This window comes from Eubalaena glacialis, chromosome 2 (genome assembly GCF_028564815.1).
Source record: "Eubalaena glacialis isolate mEubGla1 chromosome 2, mEubGla1.1.hap2.+ XY, whole genome shotgun sequence".
Classification (NCBI taxonomy): domain Eukaryota; kingdom Metazoa; phylum Chordata; class Mammalia; order Artiodactyla; family Balaenidae; genus Eubalaena; species Eubalaena glacialis.
The window spans coordinates 24670917-24691914 of NC_083717.1; the positions used below are offsets into that span (position 1 = coordinate 24670917).

Genomic DNA, 20998 nt, shown 5'->3' on the forward strand with positions numbered 1-20998 from the left:
CATATGGGGACAGATGTTAAAAAGGTAAATGTAAAACTTGAAACCCTAGGGAAGTTAAACTTCTGGTATCTTACAATGGGGGAGGACATTTTAGGAATACAGTTTTTAGAAGAAATAAAGTGAATTATGGATTGGACTAAGTTAAAAAAAACGGCTCACGTTCCGTATGTATATCAGAAGGACCCACTAAAGGCAGAACTGGGGAAAATACCTGCAAGAGTTTTGTGGGATAAGATATGTAGAGCTCTTAAAAATCCATAAAAAATACCAACAAAGTTAAAATGTGGGAAGGATGTGAGGTATGTGAGAATGCATAGTACAGTGTTCATAATGGTAAAAAATAAAAAAACAACTTAATGGCCAGCAGTAGAGGAATGGTAAATAAATAACCTGTTCATATTATAACAAAAGTCATACAATCATTTCAGGTCATGTTTTCAAAGAATTTTAATGATGTGGGGAAAATGCTTTGTATGTGATGTTTAAATGGAAAATGAATTAAAATTCTAAATTCCATATGAAGTAAAAAAAAAAAACAACCCACAGAGAAGCTATCAGGAGGAGATACTATAAAAATAAAAGAGATTATCCCTGGGTGCTAGAATTACAAGTGATTTTACTTTGTTCCTTTGTAATTTTATTTTGCAAGACTTCTACAGAGAGTACAAAGTTGTATACCTTTTATGGGAAGGCAAAAAGTAAACATTGCCAAGAAAGCGAACAGTGACATGTCATTTGCCAAAATAAATACATTTTGCAACCTGGGGGTAGACAGAGCCTTGTCACTTGCCCTTACAGAATAATGTGGGTTTTTGGTATTTATGTCGTTGCTTTTGACTTCTATTTAAAATGATGGGTCTGGTGCATTTAAATTGATCTTATTTTATAGTCACCGATTACCTTTTTATAGTATCTAGTTAGAGGCAGATGGATAGAGTTGAATCAATAGGAATCTTAAAAACTTGAAAAAAAGCAAACTTTTTTCCTGCTTTAATAAGGGCTTGACTGATTTACTAATAGTTAGGTTTATAGATTTTTTCCTTGAAGAAAAACTTTCTGCTTGGTTACGTTTTGAGGTGGAATGATTTTCTTGAATTTGTAAATGAATGAAAAAAGCAATAATAGTATGACATAACTTAGCTGCTAAGACTATTTCTCTTTTGAAATTGATGAAAACCAGCACATTCACTGAAAGCCTACTACATTAGGAAGATTGTGATGAAAGATTTGTGGAATATCATGGAGAAACTGCTCAGTCTCCTTTCGAAGTTCCTTAGGTTTTAAAATTCCTATGTTCTCTTTTAACTAGCTCGCTGTACTACAACCTTCAAGAGAGCCATGATTTTAGGACATGTTCCAAACTCAAATATAATAAACTCCTGCCTGCCTAGGCAGTGGTCTAGCTGTTCACTACGGCAGCTGCTAGCCACGTATGACTTTAAAATAGATATATAATGGAATATTACTCAGCCATGAAAAAGAATGATATTTTGCCATTTGCAACACCATGGGTGGACCTGGAGGGTATTATGCTTAGTGAAATATGTCAGACAGAGAAAGACAAATACTGTATGTTATCACTTATATATGGAATCTAAAAAATATAATAGACAAAGTGATATAACAAAACAGAAGCAGACTCACAGACGTAGAGAACAAACCAGTGGTTTCCCGTGGGGAGAGGGGATGGGGTAGGGGATTAAGAGCTACAAACTACTATGTAGTAATTTCTCAGTTTTTGTCTTAATCATGGGTTGCCCTACCACTTGGCACGTTTTTGTTTTTAGTCTGTTTCCATTCAGCCTCCCCTTGTCTGTCCACCTGTCTGGCATGCAGCCGCCCAAATGATTTTTCTGAAACAAACCTGATCATTTCGCTTCCTGGAATGAAACCCTGCAGTGCCTACTCCCACCTGCAGAGTGAAGTGCAGGAATCGGGTCCTTATTTTGGCAAACCAGTCCTGAGTGGCTGACCCTTAGTAATGACTGTGTCTGGGTATTTCATGGGCTGTGATGTACATAAACTAGATCGTAGGGGTCTGTGAGAACCGGCTGTAATTTTACCTGTTTTTCTACCCACCCTATCAGAATGTAAGTGTGGAATAGCCATGTTATTACAGGAAAAGTCCAGTTGGTCAAAAAGCACGTTATTTGCAAGCATTGATTTTTTAACTGGTTTTGGTAACGAATCACCTGTGAGACCGCGGACACCTTACCTGTGTGTGGGGATGCTGGGGTGGGGGGCGGGTTCCTGCTTTGCAGCATCCAGCGAGAGAGGAGGGAGAAGCAGGGTGGTGGAGTGTCTTGCCAACGCTGCCAAGGTAGATTGGGGGTTGACACATTGATTCTATTTATTGGTGAAAAATGTGTCCATCTTAGTGGTGATGATGACCTGTAGAAAGTGGATGCTTCTGTGCTGTGACCTTGTTGTTGACCTTGTGTGGATATGTGCTCTTTAGTCTTCAATCCTGGTACTTTCTGTTACATGACATTGCATTTTGCCTGTTGTAATGAAATGGTAGCAGCTCTGATGGGACACCGTTATTTTCGGAGAGTTGAAAAACGAGTGAATACAATTACAGTGCTCTGATTTCTGTTGTTGTTGGTTGCCCTTAGGTAACTCTTCCTTCAGGATGAATTAAGAGAGGACGATCCATAGTTGATAAGAATGGAGAACAGCGTGTCAGTTTCTAGCATGCAGGATCCTTCGTCTTCATCCTTGGAAAAACATCAGAGCTCAGCTGACCGTAACGGAGATCTTGATTCAGGTGCGATTTTGTTTTCTAAATGCATTTGGCCTTTTGATGTCTTGACCAATATCTTCCTGAAAATGTTTAGAAAATATTGGGGCAGCATTCTAGGCCTCACATACTGCCTGTTCCTGGGATTTGTGGGCACATTTATAAGCATATAGCAGCTCGAAAGTTATGCAAAATTTGGTTAGAAATACTGGGCACAGTGGGCTACATTATAGTGAGGTGACCCATCACTTCAAAAACTCAATGGCTTTATGATCCTGCAATCCCACTCCTGGCCATATATCCGGACAAAACTATAATTTGAAAAGATACATGCACCCTAATGTTCACAGCAGCACTATTTACAATAGCCAAGATGTGGAAGCAACCTAAATGTCCACTGACAGATGAATGGGTAAAGGAGATGTGGTACATATATATAGTGGAATATTACTCAGCCATAAAAAAGAATGAAATAATGCCATTTGCAGCAACATGGGTGGACCTGAAGATTATCATACTAAGTAAAGTAAGTCAGAGAAAAACAAATATCATATGATATCACTTGTATGTAGCATTAAAAATAGTACAAATGAACTTATTTACAAAATAGAAACACTCAAAGACACAGAAAACAAACTTCTGGTTACCAAAGGGGAAAGAGGGGGAGGGATAAATTAGGAGTTTGGGATTAACAGATACACACTACTATATATAAAACAGATAAACAACAAGGACCTACTGTGTAGCACAGGGAACTGTATTCAGTATCCTGTAATAAACCATAATGGAAAAGAATCTGAAAAAGAATATATATATGTATAACTGAGTCACTTTGCTGTATAGCAGAAACTAACACAACATTGTAAATCAACTATACTCCAATAAAAAAAAAAAACAACTCCATGGCTTAATGCAGTAAATGTTTATAAATGGTTCACACTGTTGGAGCACGGTCAGTGGATGCTCTGTCCCACGAGTCATCCCACACCCTCTTATAGGGCTGCCATCTCAACATGGTGCTTCAAGGATTGTCCCTGTAGGGGATGAGCAGGGCTGCAGGGTCTTGAATCAGCAATTAAATACTCTAGCACAGAAGAGGCTTTTGCTCAGAACCTCTTGAACAGAATCAGTTGCGTGTTTTGTTTTTTTTTAACATCTTTATTGGAGTATAATTGTTTTACAGTGTTGTGTTATTTTCTGCTGTATAACAAAGTAAATCAGCTATATGCATACGTATATCCCCATATCCCCTCCCTCTTGAGTCTCCCTCCCACTCTCCTTATCCCACCCCTCTAGGTGGTCGCAAAGCACCGAGCTGATCTCCCTGTGCTGTGCCGCTGCTTCCCACTAGCTATCTGTTTTACATTTGGTACTGTATATATGTCAATGTTATTCTCTCACTTCGTCCCAGCTTACCCTTCCCCCTCCCCATGTCCTCAAGTACATTCTCTACATCTGTGTCTTTATTCCTGTCCTGCCCCTAGGTTCATCAGGACCATTTTTTTTTTTTGATTCTATATATATGTGTTAGCATATGGTATTTGTTTTTCTCTTTCTGACTTATTTCACTCTGTATGACAGACTCTAGGTCCATCCACCTCACTACAAATAACTCAATTTCGTTTCTTTTTATGGCTGAGTAATATTCCATTGTATATATGTGCCACATCTTCTTTATCCATTCATCTGTCGATGGACACTTAGGTTGCTTCCATGTCCTGGCTATTGTAAATAGAGCTGCAATGAACATTGTGGTACATGACTCTTTTTGAATTATGGTTTTCTCAGGGTATATGCCCACTAGTGGGATTGCTGGGTTGTATGGGAGTTCTATTTTTAGTTTGTTAAGGAATCTCCATACTGTTCTCCATAGTGGCTGTATCAATTTACATTCCCACCAACAGTGCAAGAGGGTTCCCTTTTCTCCACACCCTCTCCAGCATTTATTGTTTGTAGATTTTTTGATGTTGGCCATTCTGACCAGTGTGAGGTGATACCTCACTGTAGTTTTGATTTGCATTTCTCTAATGATTAGTGATGTTGAGCATCTTTTCATGAGTTTGTTGGCAATCTGTATATCTTCTTTGGAGAAATGTCTGTTTAGGTCTTCTGCCCATTTTTGGATGGGTTGTTTGTTTTTTTGATATTGAGCTGCATGAGCTCTGCTTGTATATTTTGGAGATTAATCCTTTGTCAGTTGCTTCATTTGCAAATATTTTCTCCCATTCTGAGGGTTGTCTTTTCGTCTTGTTTATGGTTTCCTTTGCTGTGCAAAAGCTTTTAAGTTTCTTTAGGTCCCATTTGTTTATTTTTGTTTTTATTTCCATTTCTCTAGGAGGTGGGTCAAAAAGGATCTTGCTGTGATTTATGTCATAGAGTGTTCTGCCTATGTTTTCTTCTAAGAGTTTTATAGTGTCTAGCCTTACATTTAGGTCTGTAATCCATTTTGAGTTTATTTTTGTGTATGGTGTTAGGAAATGCTCTAATTTCATTCTTTTACATGTAGTTGTCCAGTTTTCCCAGCACCACTTATTGAAGAGACTGTCTTTTCTCCATTGTATACTCTTGCCTCCTTTATCAAAGATAAGGTGACCATATGTGCGTGGGTTTATCTCTGGGTTTTCTATCCTGTTCCATTGATCTATGTTTCTGTTTTTGTGCCAGTACCATACTGTCTTGATTACTGTAGCTTTGTAGCATAGTCTGAAGTCTGGGAGCCTGATTCCTCCAGCTCCGTTTTTCTTTCTCAAGATTGCTTTGGCTATTCGGGGTCTTTTTTGTTTCCGTACAAATTGTGAAATTTTTTGTTCTAGTTCTGTGAAAAATGCCATTGGTAGTTTGATAGGGATTGCATTGAATCTGTAGATTGCTTTGGGTAGTATAGTCATTTTCACAATGTTGATTCTTCCAATCCAAGGACATGGTATATCTCTCCATCTGTTTGTCTCATCTTTAATTTCTTTCATTAGTGTCTTATAGTTTTTTCATACAGGTCTTTTTTCTCCTTAGGTAGGTTTATTCCTAGGTATTTTATTCTTTTTGTTGCAGTGGTAAGTGGGAGTGTTTCCTTAATTTCTCTATCAGATTTTTCATCATTAGTGTATAGGAATGCAAGAGATTTCTGTGCATTAATTTTATATCCTGCTACTTTACCAAATTCATTGATTAGCTCTACTAGTTTTCTGGTAGCATCTTTAGGATTCTCTATGTATAGTACCATGTCACCTGCAAACAGTGACAGTTTTACTTCTTCTTTTCCAATTTGGATTCCTTTTATTTCTTTTTCTTCTCTGATTGCTGTGGCTAAAACTTCCAAAACTATGTTGAATAATAGTGGTGAGAGTGGGCAACCTTGTCTTGTTCCTGATCTTAGTGGAAATGGTTTTAGTTTTTCACCATTGAGAAAGACGTGGGCTGTGGGTTTGTCATATATGGCCTTTATTATGTTGAGGTAAGTTCCCTCTATGCCTACTTTCTGGAGAGTTTTTATCATTAAATGGTGCTGAATTTTGTTGAAAGCTTTCTCTGCATCTATTGAGATGATCATATGGTTTTTCTCCTTCAATTTGTTAATGTGGTGTATCACGTTGATTGATTTGCATATATTGAAGAATCCTTGCATTCCTGGGATAAACCACACTTGATTATGCTGTATGATCCTTTTAATGTGCTGTTGGATTCTGTTTGCTAGTATTTTGTTGAGGATTTTTGCATGTATGTTCATCAGTGATATTGGCCTGTAATTATTTAGTGTCCTTCTTTGTCTCTTATAATAGTCTTATTTTAAAGTCTATTTTGTCTGATATGAGAGTTGCTACTCCAGCTTTCTTTTGATTTCCATTTGCATGGAATATCTTTTTCCATCCCCTCACTTTCAGTCTGTATGTGTCCCTAGGTCTGAAGTGGGTCTCTTGTAGACAGCATACATATGGGTCTTGTTTTTGTATCCATTCAGCCAGTCTGTGTCTTTTGGTTGGAGCATTTAATCCATTTACACATAAGGTAATTATCGATATGTATGTTCCTATTACCATTTTCTTAATTGTTTTGGGTTTGTTATTGTAGGTGTTTTGCTTCTCTTGTGTTTCCTGCCTAGAGAAGTTCCTTTAGCATTTGTTGTAAAGCTGGTTTGGTTGTGCTGAATTCTCTTAGCTTTTTCTTATCTGTAAAGGTTTTAATTTCTCCATAAAATCTGAATGAAATCCTTGCTGGGTAGAGTAATCTTGGTTTTAGGTTTTTCCCTTTCATCACTTTAAGTATGTCCTGCCACTCCCTTCGGCTTGCAGTGTTTCTGCTGAAAAATTAGCTGTTAACCTTATGGGGAGTCCCTTGTATGTTATTTATTGCTTTTCCCTTGCTGCCTTTAATATTTTTTCTTTGTATTTAATTTTTGATAGTTTGATTAATATGTGTCTCGGCCTGTTTCTCTTTTGGTTTATGCTGTATGGTCCTCTCTGTGCTTCTTGAACTTGACTGAGTATTTCCTTTCCCATAGTAGGGAAGTTTTCAACTATAATCTCTTCAAATATTTTCTCAGACCCTTTCTTTTTCTCTTCTTCTTCTGGGACCGCTATAATTTGAATGTTGGTGTGTTTAATGTTGTCCCAGAGATCTCTGAGACTGTCCTCAATTCTTTTCATTCTTTTTTCTTTGTTCTGCTCCCTGGCAGTTATTTCCACCATTTTATCTTCCAGCTCATTTATCCGTTGGTCTGCCTCAGTTATTCTGTTTTTGATTCCTTCTAGAGTATTTAATTTCAGTAATTGTGTTGTTCATCACTGTTTGTTCACTCTTTAGTTCTTCTACATCCTTGTTAAATGTTTCTTGTATTTTCTTCATTGTTTCTGAGATTTTGGATCATCTTTACTATCATTACTCTGAATTCTTTTTCAGCTGGGGTGCCTATTTTGTCTTCGTTTATTTGGTCTTGTAGGTTTTTACCTTCCTCTTTCGTTTGTAACATATTTTTCTGTCGTTTCATTTTTTTTTTCTCTTTTTGATGAGTGGTGCTGTATTCCTGTCTTACTGGTTGTTTGGCCTGAGACGTCCAGCACTGGAGTCTGCAGTCAGTTGGATAGAGCTGGGTCTTGGTGCTGAGATGAGAACCTCCGGGAGGCCTCAATCTGATTGATATTCCTTGGGGTCTGAGGTTCTCTGTTAGTCCAGTGGTTTGGACTCGGAGCTCCCACTACAGGAGCTCGGGCCCGACCTCTGGCCTGGGAACCAAGATCCTGCAAGCTTCATGGAGTCGTTAAAAAAAAAAAAAAAAAAAAAAAAAAAAGCAAAGGAAGAAAGAAGGAAAAAAAGGAGCAGTACAATATCAAAGAATAAAAAAGAAAATAAAATTAGAAAGATAAAAAATATATTAGGAAAAATAAAACTATAATTGAAACAACTGCAGCAAGGTAAAATAAAACCATAACAGAAAAAAGAATAAAAAAAGGGGGGGGGGGAAAAGCTAAAAGGAGAGAACAATAACAAAGTATAAAGAATAAAATAAAATTAGAAAAATAAGAGATTAGGAAAAATAAAAATATAAAAGAATCAACAACAGTGAATCAACAAGGTAAAACAGAACCCGAATCTAAAAGAGGAAAAAAGAAAAGAAAAAAAGCCTTGGCTATGGGGGTGGAGTTTAGGCAGGGGTGGAACTTAGGCAGGGGTGGGGTTTAGGGTGGGGCCGGACCTATGCGTGTGGGGGTGGTGTTGGAGCATGGGGCGGGGCCTTGGCTCAGGACCCGCGGAGCTGGAAAAGGCCCTGGGGGCGGGGCCTAAGCCGGGCGACTTGGGGCGGCACCTCCGCTTAGGACCTGTGCCGAAGGGGAGAGGCAGCATGTGGAAAGGAGGGCCTCTGGAGTGTGGGGTGCCGGAGTTTGGAGGTAGGGCCCTGGGCGAGGGTGTGTGGATGGGGTTTAGGCCCAGCGCATTGGAGGGGGTCTCAGAGTGTAGAGGTGGAGCTCTGGGTGGGGGTGTAGGGGCGGGGCTTGGGTTCCGCGCGGCAGGAGGGAGGCTCCGAGGGCAGAGGATTAGGGCCGGGAGCCCAACAGGCTCCCCGGTGCCTAAGTGGACAGGGAAAGCACTGGCCCCGTTCCCTTCCGTTCCTTCACGGCCCTCCCCCACCGTCTCCCCCAGGGTCTCCCGTGTCGCCGCTGGACCCCTAACCGTGGGTGGGTCCCGCTGGGTTTAGGAACTCCTCCCCTACCCCAGCCGCCCCTCAGGGATGCCGGTCCGGGTTTCCAGCCTTTACTTTTGCTCCCGCTTCCCTCCCTCCCACTCCCTCAGGACCCACGTGGCTGGAGGGGGCCTCGGTGGGCAGAGGATCAGGCCCAGCATCTCAGCAGGCTCCTGGGGGGCCCAAGTGGGCAGGGGAAACCTGGCCACGCTCCCTTTTGATCCTCTGCCCTCCCAGGGGTTCCCCAGTTCCCCCCTTCGGGCATGGGATCCCTTCCCCTCCCTCAGCCGCCCTTCAGGGGCGCCAGTCCCGTCCCGCCTCCACTTCTCCCCCTTCACTCTCCCCCGAGGCCCTGCATCCTACCTGGTCACTGGGGGTTCTTCCCGTCCCCTTAGGTGTCCGTGGTCCCCCACTGGTGCCTGGTAGGTGCCCTAGTTGTGAGGAGCCGCGAATTCTGCGTCCTCCTAATAGCCATCTTGACTCCGCCTCTAGTTGTGTGTTTCTGCCACTGCAAGGGAGGTGGGGGAAATAGGATTTTCCCCTATGTGCCCGGTAAGAGAGGGCAAGAGGATCTGCCCAAGCATCGAATGCCCCTTCCCAAGACCCTTTCTTTTTTTTTTTGGCTGCACCTTGAGGCTTGTGGGGTCTTAGTTCCCCCACCAGGGATTGAACCCAGACCACGGCAGTAAAAGCGCCAAGTCCTAACCACCGGACTGCCAGCGAACTCCCCCTAAGACCTTTCGAAAACCTGGAAGGAATCTTTCAGAAAACTACATGACGTGAAAGTATTTAGGTCATGTGAATTTGCACTAAAATATTTCTCCTTGTAAGAAATCCCAAGCAAAGCAAAAGCAATCTTTGGTTGAATTTCATGTTTAACCAAAGAATTCATAAATGTAACTACTAACTACTTACATGATAGTTTATTTTAAAAAGATAATTTTTTAAAAAGAAAGGATTGCATTATTTTCATAACAGCAAATTATACAAGGACAACTGAGCTCTCTGAATCATAAATGTTTGCTGTGGTGAATTCATGTAAACAAAAAGAGCATTAACTCACTGGGCGATTTGACCACCATCCAAAAGTTATGAGATGTGTCTTTGCATTTTGATGAGACCAGGCAATGACAGGATTACAGATTGCTTGATATCATTGAGTTTCTTAGATTATGTTTCTCAAATAATATCTGTACCTGGAATTATCTTTTTATCTGCAAAAAAATCTGGAAAACTCTGAAATAATTGCCTGACTATGTTGAAAGATGTTAGTACCTGTTTCAAAATTGGCTTAGTTCTCCCCACTTGTGTTTTTCTGTACATAAAGTAGGAGTGAGAAAACTTCTAAAAGCAGAGCTGAGCCTTTGTCTCCCAATGGAAATGTGGAAATTCTCTTTCAGAGAGAGCGTAGCCTCATAGCTGAAGGTTCATCCTAATCATTCTACTTTTAAGTACAAATATATTTTAAAGAAGTCTTTATTATATTTGCTAAGTGAGGTTATCTTCCCACTTTTGGAGTCACTGAGCTTTTATTGTATTTTTGTCGGGCACACATCTGATGCCTGTTACTGCGTTGTTTTCAGCGATGTGTTTTCAAAGCTGTTTCAAAGCCAACCGTGTGTTGAGTTTTCATTTTCATGCAGCTGCGGTATAACTCAAGCATGAGTAGATCCTGAACCCATTAATAATAATATGGTGTCGGGAATATTATTTGTACTGACTTTCTTTTGGGGTGATTCCATGACTGGGGAAGCATGAGCGTCAGGTTCGGCACATCTTCAGTGGGGGGATGTGTGCAGTGGGGAAAACTTATCTGACACATGTGGTTAGTTCTTGCTCTTGTGTGGGGCAGCCTGCATCATCCAAGGTGTTAAGATCTTTAGTAGAAATAGTAGCTCTAAATTACCTCTAAATGATCCTAACATTTTTCAGATCTTGGTCCTGACTCACTTTTTTGTTTTTTCCTATATGCCTAACGTGTCCTTTCTCCTTGGAATTTCCCTATGTCCTTGTGTGGTGAGGAGGCATTTAGATGGTGCCACAAAGACGGATTTCCTAGAGAGGAAACAGATTTAAGGCAGGATCTAAACCTTCGTGGCGAGCAGAGGCCGACTGGTAGAAACTCGAATCTAGTTTGGAACATTGAGACGTTAACAGACTCAAGTATGAGTCTTCAAGTAGTTTATTTTCCCTAGGAGTTTCCTTTTAACCGGTTCATCAGTAAAATAGTTTCCTTTCTGGAATCGGTCTTGGGGCTATTTGGTTCTGGGACCCGCTGTGACGTGCTTAGGGCTGGATGGCATCTTGATGCCAAGGTTCTTTTCCCCAGAAGTTTCCAGATGAGATTCATGTGTTGGATGAACCAGAGAAGGCACAGACAGCCTGCAGCTGCTTCTAAGTTGGCTGGCAGGTGCGCGAGGAGAGGTTTGTGGTCCTGAGTTCCAACTGTCTGGCAGGCACTCTTAAGTACTTCCCACGTGTTGGGTCCCTTCATCCTTCTGCAGCCCAGTGAGACAGCTGCTTTTATTAGCCCTGTTTTATAGATGAGGAAACATCGGATGACAAGAGTCACTTGGCTCTTGTGTTCCAGCCAGGATTTCATCTCAAGCATCCCGAGGCTCTGAAATGCTGGGCTGTCCCTGCCGTTCGGTGCAGGGAGAAGTTACCCTCATACATACGTGTTGCTGTGAGCACACTTCCCCTGCCCCTACCACCCCACACTTTATGGGACCAGGCGCAGCTCAGATTCCTTCTTGTCCTCTCCTCCGCTTGTCCCCCGTCCCTCCCCGGTCCCCATGTGTCATGTGACACTCAACTGCATCTCCCTGAGAAGCAGCTATACTCTGGCTCTTCTCTGCCAAAGTTTTGGGGCCATAGGATGGAGTCTAAGGTGGCTGCCCTGGGGGTGTGCGCATCTTGTGCTGCTGAGGTCCGCCCCCTCACCCCCAGCTGCTGCGATTCCTTGCATGATGGTCCACTTTGCTGCACTAGAAACTTCAGCTTAAAACAAATGACTCGCATGAACAGCTTTTTTATTTTTCACTTTTGCCTCTTTGCCTAAGGAAGGCTCAAAGAGTGTTGGGGTCCATGACTGACACTCGTGTCCTGTCAGTGAAATAGGCAGCGTGTAAAATTCCTCCTCCTCCTGGGGGGCACCGAGGCCTCGCCGGCAGACAGCCTGGGCGGCCCTGTTACTGGGCACAGAAAAGGAAGGGGACTGGGATTGGATTCCTGGAGTGCTCGGTTTCTCCAATTGCAATTTGCTTGCTGGTGATAAAAGCAAGCAAAATAGTATGCTGACATAGTGATCAGTAGATTCCTTGACATTCTTTTTGCAGACCAGCTAAATGTAATTTGCTGATGAAGTCTGCAGATAAAGTGGCATTGCACATTTAGACGGGGCAAGCCACGGAGTAAAAGAATTACACTGGAAATGTGGGCTTGCTTTTTTTTTTTTTTTTGGACTAGGAGTATTTAACCAGAGTCCCATGGGCTCTTCTATTTGGGAAGGAAAGGAGTCAACATTCTTAGTAGAAAAATCTGGATCTCTTACTCTTCCAGCTGGGGACTAGTTCAGTGTGACTCAATAATATTTCTCCTCCTCCCCTTTTTAAAGTCTCTTTTGAATACTTGTTGCCTCCCCTAGCTAGGAGATGGGGTGTTTAGTTTTTCCTGGAAAGTCTCTCTGGCCCTCTGGGGTCCGGGTGGCCGAGACACCCTTGAGGACCTTGTGTTCCGGTGTCTGTCCCCCCACCCTCTACCCCCCGCCCCAGGTGTAGTCCTGCAGCTGTGAACTCAGACCTAGGATTGATGTTGGCTAGTCCTTTCTGAGTTTTATCAGTACTCTGTGTCTGTTTAATGTACTCACAGTGGAAACATTTTCTAAACCTTGTGATCCTACCAACCGACTATCAGCAGTTAAAATGACAAAGATTGAATGTCTTCTTCCTTTCTCTATCCACTTAAAAAGTATATCTAGCGCTCAAGAAGGTGCCCTGTAAGATTTCATTCATTCTGAACCTGCTGATTCTCTATTCCTTGACTGGGTGCTGGTGACAGGTTTAATATTCTCCTCTGCAAGATTAGTCTTATTTCAGCTTGTTACATTCTACAACCCAAGATCTGATGACTTAAAAAAAGGTAATGAGTCCTGTGTTGATTCCATTTTTCACTGTAAAGTCGTTTGCACTCCCACTTTGAGTATTCTTTTTCTAGTTAACATGAACGATTCCAGTCACATACACAGCTCTCTGTGTTCTAGAATTGGATCACCACTAAAGAACACTCCCGCCTTCTTCTGAGCTGTGACATTTCCTTAGTAGCTTTTCACAGTCTGCTTGCATGACATCGTGGGGAAATGCCTCTCTGACCAGTTCGGATGCAGAGAAAAGAGGCCGTCAGAGTTTCCTTGATAAAATGTTTACGGGTTTAAGAAGTTTATGAATCAGCTGTAAATATTTGCTCCGGGTTTATGAGACCTCCACTCATAAACACTGTGTGTCTGTCTCTTGCTCTTTGAAATGTCTTTAGAGAATCAGCTGCTTAGGGCATAGGTGGCGGAGGAAGTGTTATATGTTACAGGTTCCGAAAACCCTCAATTTTGTGTTTGATTTTATTGTTAAAACAGCATACTTAGAGTTAAAGGCATAAAGGTTTTAATTTTTAAAATCCCATTCTAGGTCTGACTCTTGGTTGCTTTTTAAAGTGTTTGTTTTGATGGCAGAGAGCAGCAGAGCTTTCCTGGGCACTGATCTCACTGACTCACATGTGGGGAGGGGGTGGGTCCCAGTGGTACCTTTTCCTTTCTTTCTTTTTTTATGGATTTTATGTATTTATTTGTTTATTTATTTATTGGCATGTGGGATCTTAGCTCCCTGACTAGGGATGGAACCCGAGCCCCTTGCATTGGAAGTGGGGAGTCTTAACCACCAGACTGCCAGGGAGGTTCCACCTTTTCCTTTCTTGATTGACGGGAGTGAATGCTGGAGCGAGCAGGAAAGCTGCTACAGCATCTTTTATTGGGAGAAGAGACGGAAACGTAGCTTGTAATGAATTAAAATCGGGTGGAAACAAAATTTTTGTTAACAGCCTAGATGAGAGTTTTAGGAAGGATCAAGAGCTGTGATGAAGGGTCTCAAAGTTGCAATTGGGAGGTTTAAGCCTTGGTCTTCGCCTCACCACTGCCTCCAAGTGGTGGAATCATCAGGTCTCTTGCGGTCCTGTTGAGGTTCATCAGGGTGCAGCGGGCAGCTCCTAAAGGCTCAGTCTCCACCCCGAGTGTTTCTGATTTGGAGGAGCCCAATCCGTTTTCAGCAGCTGTAATTCTCCAAAAACTGCTCTTCCGGGACCTAGTGCCTCCGTCGGCTCAGGGCCGAGTATCACACCCACATCCTCTGCCGGCTCTCTCCTCCTTCTTTGCAAACAGGCCCCAGGAGCCCTGCCCCTTCTGTCCTCCTCCCTGAGGGTGGCAGCTGCCTCCCGCCCATCCCCCACCTCCTGGGTCCTCCTGCTGCCTGACTTGGCCCTGGACACATTAGCGCTCACCACCACAGAGACGGATAAGCTGGCCCCGGGGTCCGCCTCGGATCCTCCAGGTGGAGAAGGGGGTGGTGGTGGAGCGGGGCTGTCTGACCTGGGAGGGTGCCTCGGAGAAGTTCCAGCTTCCACCCCAGACCACCTGCGTTGGACCCCTGCTTCGTAGCTGGACAGTTGTGCGACCTGGTAAGTCCCTTGAGTGCCCGTCTGTCAGGGTTCTTGGAACAAGGATTAAATAAGGTGCTGCATGTAAAGCAGTTAGAGGAGGGCTGACACCCCCAGTTCTCATCACTGCTGTGACAGCCTGTGGTCTCTGCGTGGAAACGGAGGTGCCTGTCAGGGCTGGAGCTGCAGGGCCTGCAGGAGGCATGGTTTGAGCGGACGCTGGACCGGAGGGTGTAAAGAAAGCACAGACTTTCACTGCAACAAGTCAGCTACCCCGGAGATTCCGTCCCAGGCCACCGTGGCAAGGAAACGGTACTGCGTCCGTGCCTCCGGCTAGTGGGTCAGAAAACAGACTTGATAATTGATGCCCAGTGCAGCTTGGGTGAAAGGAATTGTGGGCAGAACTGTTGGGTGACCCCCTGAGGCATTTTCTAGAGCCTGACTGCTTTCCCTTTGGGTTTGCCTCCCTGCCTTTAGCAGCTGGAAACCCGCCTCACAGCCCTTGGTAACTGGTGGCTGCAGACCTGCTGGCTCTTTCCAGGGAGCACGATTCTGATGGGAGGGCCTAAACCCCGGGGTGACTCTGCATCTTGGAAGAGCTCCAGGGGAAAGGTTTTCTCTTCAGGTGGCTTTTTCTGTTCTCAGACATTTAATGATAAACCACCTTATTAAAGTTGGAGGTGGAAGTTCTTAGCAACTTGGCTTTAGAAGACGGCGTTTAAGGTAACTGCCTTTTGGCTTAGCATCTTCTGATGTTACAAAAATTATACTCTTCTATCAATTCCTGAGACTAGATAGAGTATTACAAGAAAATAACTTTTCCCACTTATAATTTATAATCTTTAGGAGAAAAAAAATAGTGATAGCCTCCAAGAAGTCTTTCTTATCCCCCCAGTCACTAATTCCCCTGGCCCACCTGCCGGGTTATACCACTTCTACATTAATACACGATTGATCGCAGTATTTCTTCTGGGCCACTGAAATGGGCTTTTGCTGATAGAAGATAAACAGGTTGAACGTCAGTATCCATTGAGTGTTATGGAAAGAAAGGAGAGTCTTAACTTTGAAGCACTAAATGGCCTGCATGTTTGGACAACCCTTACTACTGCGTGTTCCTTCCTTATAACAGCCTTGCAAATAGGTTAAAATAATGTTTATGGCTCTTCAGTTTTTTCCAGTGGAAACTATGACATCACATTTATGTTATCTATATATATATATATTTTTTAAAATTACACCCGAACTACTTAAGATTATAGAATTAATCACATTTCATCTTGAGTTGCAAGTTTTTTTGTTTGTTTGTTTGTTTTAAATTTATTTATTTATTTATTTATTTATGGCTGTGTTGGGTCTTCGTTTCTGTGCGAGGGCTTTCTCTAGTTGCGGCAAGCGGGGGCCACTCTTCATCGCGGTGCGTGGGCCTCTCACTGTCGCGGCCTCTCTTGTTGGGGAGCACTGGCTCCAGACGCGCAGGCTCAGTAGTTGTGGCACGCGTGCTCTAGAGTGCAGGCTCAGTAGTTGTGGCTCACGGGCCTAGTTGCTTCGCGGCATGTGGGATCTTCCCAGACCAGGCTCGAACCTGTGTCCCCTGCGTTGGCAGGCAGATTCTCAACCACTGCGCCACCAGGGAAGCCCCATATGTTATCTATTTTTTAAAGTGAGTTATTTGGTGCTTTTCAACTATACCGATTGTATCTTACTGTACAGTCTGAAATGTTTTGGGAATTGCTTGATTTCCTCCAAAACAGTGATGGTTTTAAGAACCACATCGTACATTTGATTGCATTTCTCCTTGTTCCTTGTCCTTGGAGAAATGCGTGTCCTGTAGGTTTCCACCTGGGTGCCTTGCCCTGAGAGCTCTGTCTCAGGAGAAGGCAGGAGAGGGTCCCTGGATGGGGTGGGCGTGGGGTCAGTCTGACAGCTGCTCAGTTCCTGTGGCTAACTGGCCGGGCGCCTCACACACCTGAGTGGTCCTTCTGCGTCTCAGTTTTTTTCCTTGAAATGACTTTGGAGTCAATGCTTTCTGAAGCCCCAATGATCTGTGATATTACTTTATAATCTCCAGCTGTTGTACTCTATATACATCAAGGTGCTTACTTGGTGCCCAGTGGTTTCCTTCACCTTGTCCTCCAGCCTCCCCAAAGACTGGAATGTCTCCAGTGGATAATCTCAAACAGGCTAACATGCAGCAACTCTGCCTTGAAGCAAATCTCATTTCATTTACTGAAGAGCCCTTAATCTTACCCTTGATTCTGTCAGGGTAGTCCAAGCAGTATTTCTTCAGGGTTTTCCTTGATTTTCTTTGTTTTCCTTTCCTTTGCTTTCTTTTTTCTTCCTTCCTTTTCCCTTCCCTTCCTTTCCTTGTTTCCCTCCCTCCCTCCCTTTTCCCTTTCTTTTCTTTTCTTTCCTTCTTTCTTTTACATGAAGTATAGTTGATTTACAATATTGTGTTAGTTTCAGGTGTACAGCAGAGTGATTTCTTTATACATATATGTATATATATTCTTTTTTTTGATTCTTTTCCGTTATAGTTTTTTACAAGATATTGAATATAGTGCCCTGTGCTATACAGTAAATCCTTGTTGTTTATCTATATTATGTACAGTGGTATGTATCTGTTAATCCCATACTCCTAATTTATTCCCCCCACCTTTGGTAACCATAAGTTTATTTTCTATGTCTGTGAATCTTTCTGTTTTGTAAATAAGTTCATTTGTACTATTTTTTATATTCCACATGTAAATGATATCATATGATATTTGTCTTTGACTTACTTCACTTAATATGATAATCTCTAGGTCCATCCATGTTGCTGCAAATGGCATGATTTAATTATTTTTTATGGCTGGGTAATATTCCGTTGTGTATATAGACCACATCTTCTTTATCCATTCCTCTGTTGATAGACACTTAGGTTGGTTCCATGTCTTTCTTGAGTCACCTGTCTCTAAAATCAGCAAACAGAAGCTTTGCAAAGAATTCAGCAGTATTCTCCTACACATTGAATTTGTTTCTCTTGCATGAAGGATTTTCTGGTTTACATGGAAGGCCAATGCCTTTCCATTCTTCACACTAGTATTGATACGCTTCTGTTTTTTTTTTTTTTGTCTTTCGACAGAAGAAGGCTCAAGCTTGGAGGAAACCGGCTTTAACTGGGGAGAGTATTTGGAAGAGACGGGGACCAGTGCGGCTCCTCACACATCGTTCAAACATGTAGGTGACCTCCTTTCTCCTTCTGATCTGTTTGCGGGGGTGGGAAGGGGGTCTTCAGGAAGATGCCAAACTTACTGGAAGAAAGGGAATGAGAAGAAAAGAGAAATTTGGCCAAGATTTCTTAGAAATGCGGAGGAGATGTGGAAGTGAGTTTGATTTTCACAGAGGGCTGCAGGGAAGGTGGGCCTTGCTTTAATCCAGGGCTGGGCCCCGGGGTGGTGCTCAGCATGAGAAATGGTGTGTGGTCTTAACCTCATTCTGTGCCTCAAAAAGCCAGATTAGAATGATGTGTTCTCTGCTGTCTGGGGCGCACAGCCCGAGACAGGTAAGGTTGATGTGAAGAAATAAAAAGCCAGCAAACTAGGCAAGTAGGTGTCAATGAGTAATGTCTTCTTAGGAGATGTAATGGCTGTATGTTTTAAGTTTGAATTGATATTTTTCTTTTGAAAAGACACCTAAAAGCGTTAGAGCCATTTGTGGACAGATGAGTCAAATTACAGGAAAGACCATAAATATTCAGGAAATGTTTGGATCAAACCAAAAAAAAATCACCCTCATCTATACTGTTTTTTGAACAATGCAAATAGCATGCCAAGCAGAGGGCAAGTCCCAGGAAATAAAAAAAATTAAGTTTTTACCAGGTGTTTGCTTAGATATGAGATTTTGGTAATGCATCATTAGCAAGAAAAAGGTTGAGTTTCCAGGACCTCAGTTCGTAGGTGTTACTATTGCTTTATTGGAAATGAAAATTTAATACTGAGAAACATTTTTTCCCCACACTGGGCCTTTCCAAGGCAAAGATTTAGCCTCAGTATCATAAGCAAATTGGGGGACTTTCTCAACCTGGTCTTCCTTCTGGCTCTTTTCTTGAATTAAGAAGCCACTTTATTTTAAGGCGACATTTTATTCTTTTTGGAAGTGAAGTGTTCCTTTGAAAAGGAATTTAAGACCTTATTAAATTTGCATGACCTCGTTAAGGGTGGATCGCATTCCGATTCTCTTTTTATACTGACACTTATACTGTGATAATTGCTGGTTTATTATGAATGGGATTGTGGCCATTTAGTGAAACCAAGAGTGAAATATTAAAACATAATAAAACTAAAACTCACCCAGCATACAGTGTGGATTCCGTTTTGCAAAAGCCATTGTAACATCTGCCTTTTACGAGGCCAGGATGACTTGGTTAGATTTCTCCAGGCGCTTTAGGAATGAGATATAGACCAACAGCTTTTTCCTTCCTTTTCTGTACCGGGAAGTTCTCAATATCTCTGCATACGGAGTCAGTCCTGTTCTCTTTCATCCAATCCATTCTCCTGCCCCACTTTCAGGCACAGTATAGTGCCCTGTACTGTGGATGCAGAATGTCCCCAGGCCTGTCTGCCAGGCTTAAAGGAAGAATGGCCCAGGACCCATGGGCGAACAGTTCATAATTCCATCATCTCTTAAGCAGCAGCTACTTAGGGACATCCGATGTGCTGGTCTTAGAATATTATAACTCACCAGGATGGAAAGCTTTCTTTTGCAGGGAGGGCTGGCAAATATTAATATATGATAACGCTTCATTAAAAAAAAAAGAAAATCCATTTTCTGAGGCTGCACTGTTCACGCAGTAGCCACTAGCGCTATCCAGCACTTGGAAAGTGTGTCATCCAAATTGAGATTGAAACCAAGTAGGACCCTGCAGGGCCTTCCTGAGAACAGACCCCCCTGTGTCCCCACCTCCAAAACTTTAGCCTCCTAAGGCTTTCTCTGAGTTGCAAAGAGCAAATTTAATCAGAGAAGAAAATGCAGAAACTAAGGAAAGCCGTCAGGCAAGACAAAATAATAATAGTTTAGCCATAACACAAATTCAGGGGCCCTTAGTTCCTCCTCAGGGGCTATAGATAATATCCTGAGCCATGTCCTTGAGTTGATTTGCAGATACTGAAACCCCACCAGGTAGAAGGAGTTAACTGCATGCTGACCACCAGCAGGTAGACCCCAGACTGGTTGGAACCAGAAGATTGATGATTGAGATTCTCAAAACATCACCTTGTTACCTTACCACCAACCAATCAGAGAATTATTCGCGAGCTGGTGACACACCCTGTGACCCACACCCCTCACCTTGCCTTTAAAAACCCTTCCCTGAAAGCCATTGGGGAGTTTGGGTCTTTTGAACATGAGCTGCCCGTTCTCTTGCTTGGTGCCCTGCAGTAAACTCTGCACTTTCCTTCACCACAGCCCGGTCAGTAGACTGGCTTTTCTGCACCTCTGACTAACGGACCTAAGTTCTGTTCGGTAACAAGATGTGCTGTAGGTGTAGAATACACACCAGATTTCAGAGGCTTCATTGGAAAATAAGAATGTAAAATTTCTCGCTACTGTATTTTTATATTGGTTCCCTTTTGAAATGATGCTATTTGGGATCTGTTGGGTTAAATAAAATACATTACTAAAATTAATTTCATCTGTTTTCTCTCTTTTTTTTTTTAAAGTGGCCACTAGAAAATTTAACGTCACACCAGTGGCTTACATTACATTTCTCTTAGATGGTGCTGATCTAGGGCAACAGAAAGTTTAAGCGCTGTGTTTTCAGTCGTTCACATAATCTTCTGGATGGACGTGTCTAGTGTAATGACGGATTTTCTGTGTTCCTTAAGGTTGAGATCAGCATTCAGAGCAACTTCCAGCCGGGGATGAAATTGGAGGTAGCCAACAAGAAGAACCCGGACACATACTGGGTGGCCACGGTCATCACCACCTGTGGGCAGCTGCTGCTTCTGCGCTACTGTGGTTACGGGGAGGACCGCCGGGCCGACTTCTGGTGTGACGTGGTGATCGCGGATCTGCACCCCGTAGGGTGGTGCACGCAGAACAATAAGACCCTGATGCCCCCGGATGGTGAGCACGGGCTGGCCCATCTCTTGGGCATCACTCATAATGCTTGTAGAGAAAACCTTGTAGAGATTCAATAACTGATATCCTAGGAAGGTCCAGCACTTTCAGGGTCTCTCCTTGAGTTGCATTAGCCTGAGGGCGCTGGAGTGAGGGGGGACGGGGTGCATTTTCAGATGTTGGAGCTGAACCCGACGGTTGAGCCCACCATGGCCTTTATATGCCTTTGAGCTTAATCCTCGGGTGGGTTTCTGGAGGTAGGAAAGGAAGACTGAAGGGATGCCTGTGAT

General features: G+C 42.8%; 1 protein-coding gene across 5 annotated transcripts in view; it reads left to right on the forward strand.

The window, feature by feature from the left end:
* The window catches only part of SFMBT2 (Scm like with four mbt domains 2), a 222258-nt gene that overhangs the window by 17786 nt on the left and 183474 nt on the right, over positions 1 to 20998 (forward strand). For all 5 annotated transcript variants that reach the window (XM_061179566.1, XM_061179563.1, XM_061179568.1 and 2 more), the window contains exons 2-4: positions 2616 to 2767; positions 17734 to 17828; positions 20474 to 20714. In XM_061179566.1, the coding sequence (XP_061035549.1) occupies positions 2668 to 2767; positions 17734 to 17828; positions 20474 to 20714 (436 nt within the window). In that variant the 5' untranslated portion in view covers positions 2616 to 2667. The remainder of the gene's footprint in view (positions 1 to 2615; positions 2768 to 17733; positions 17829 to 20473; positions 20715 to 20998) is intronic.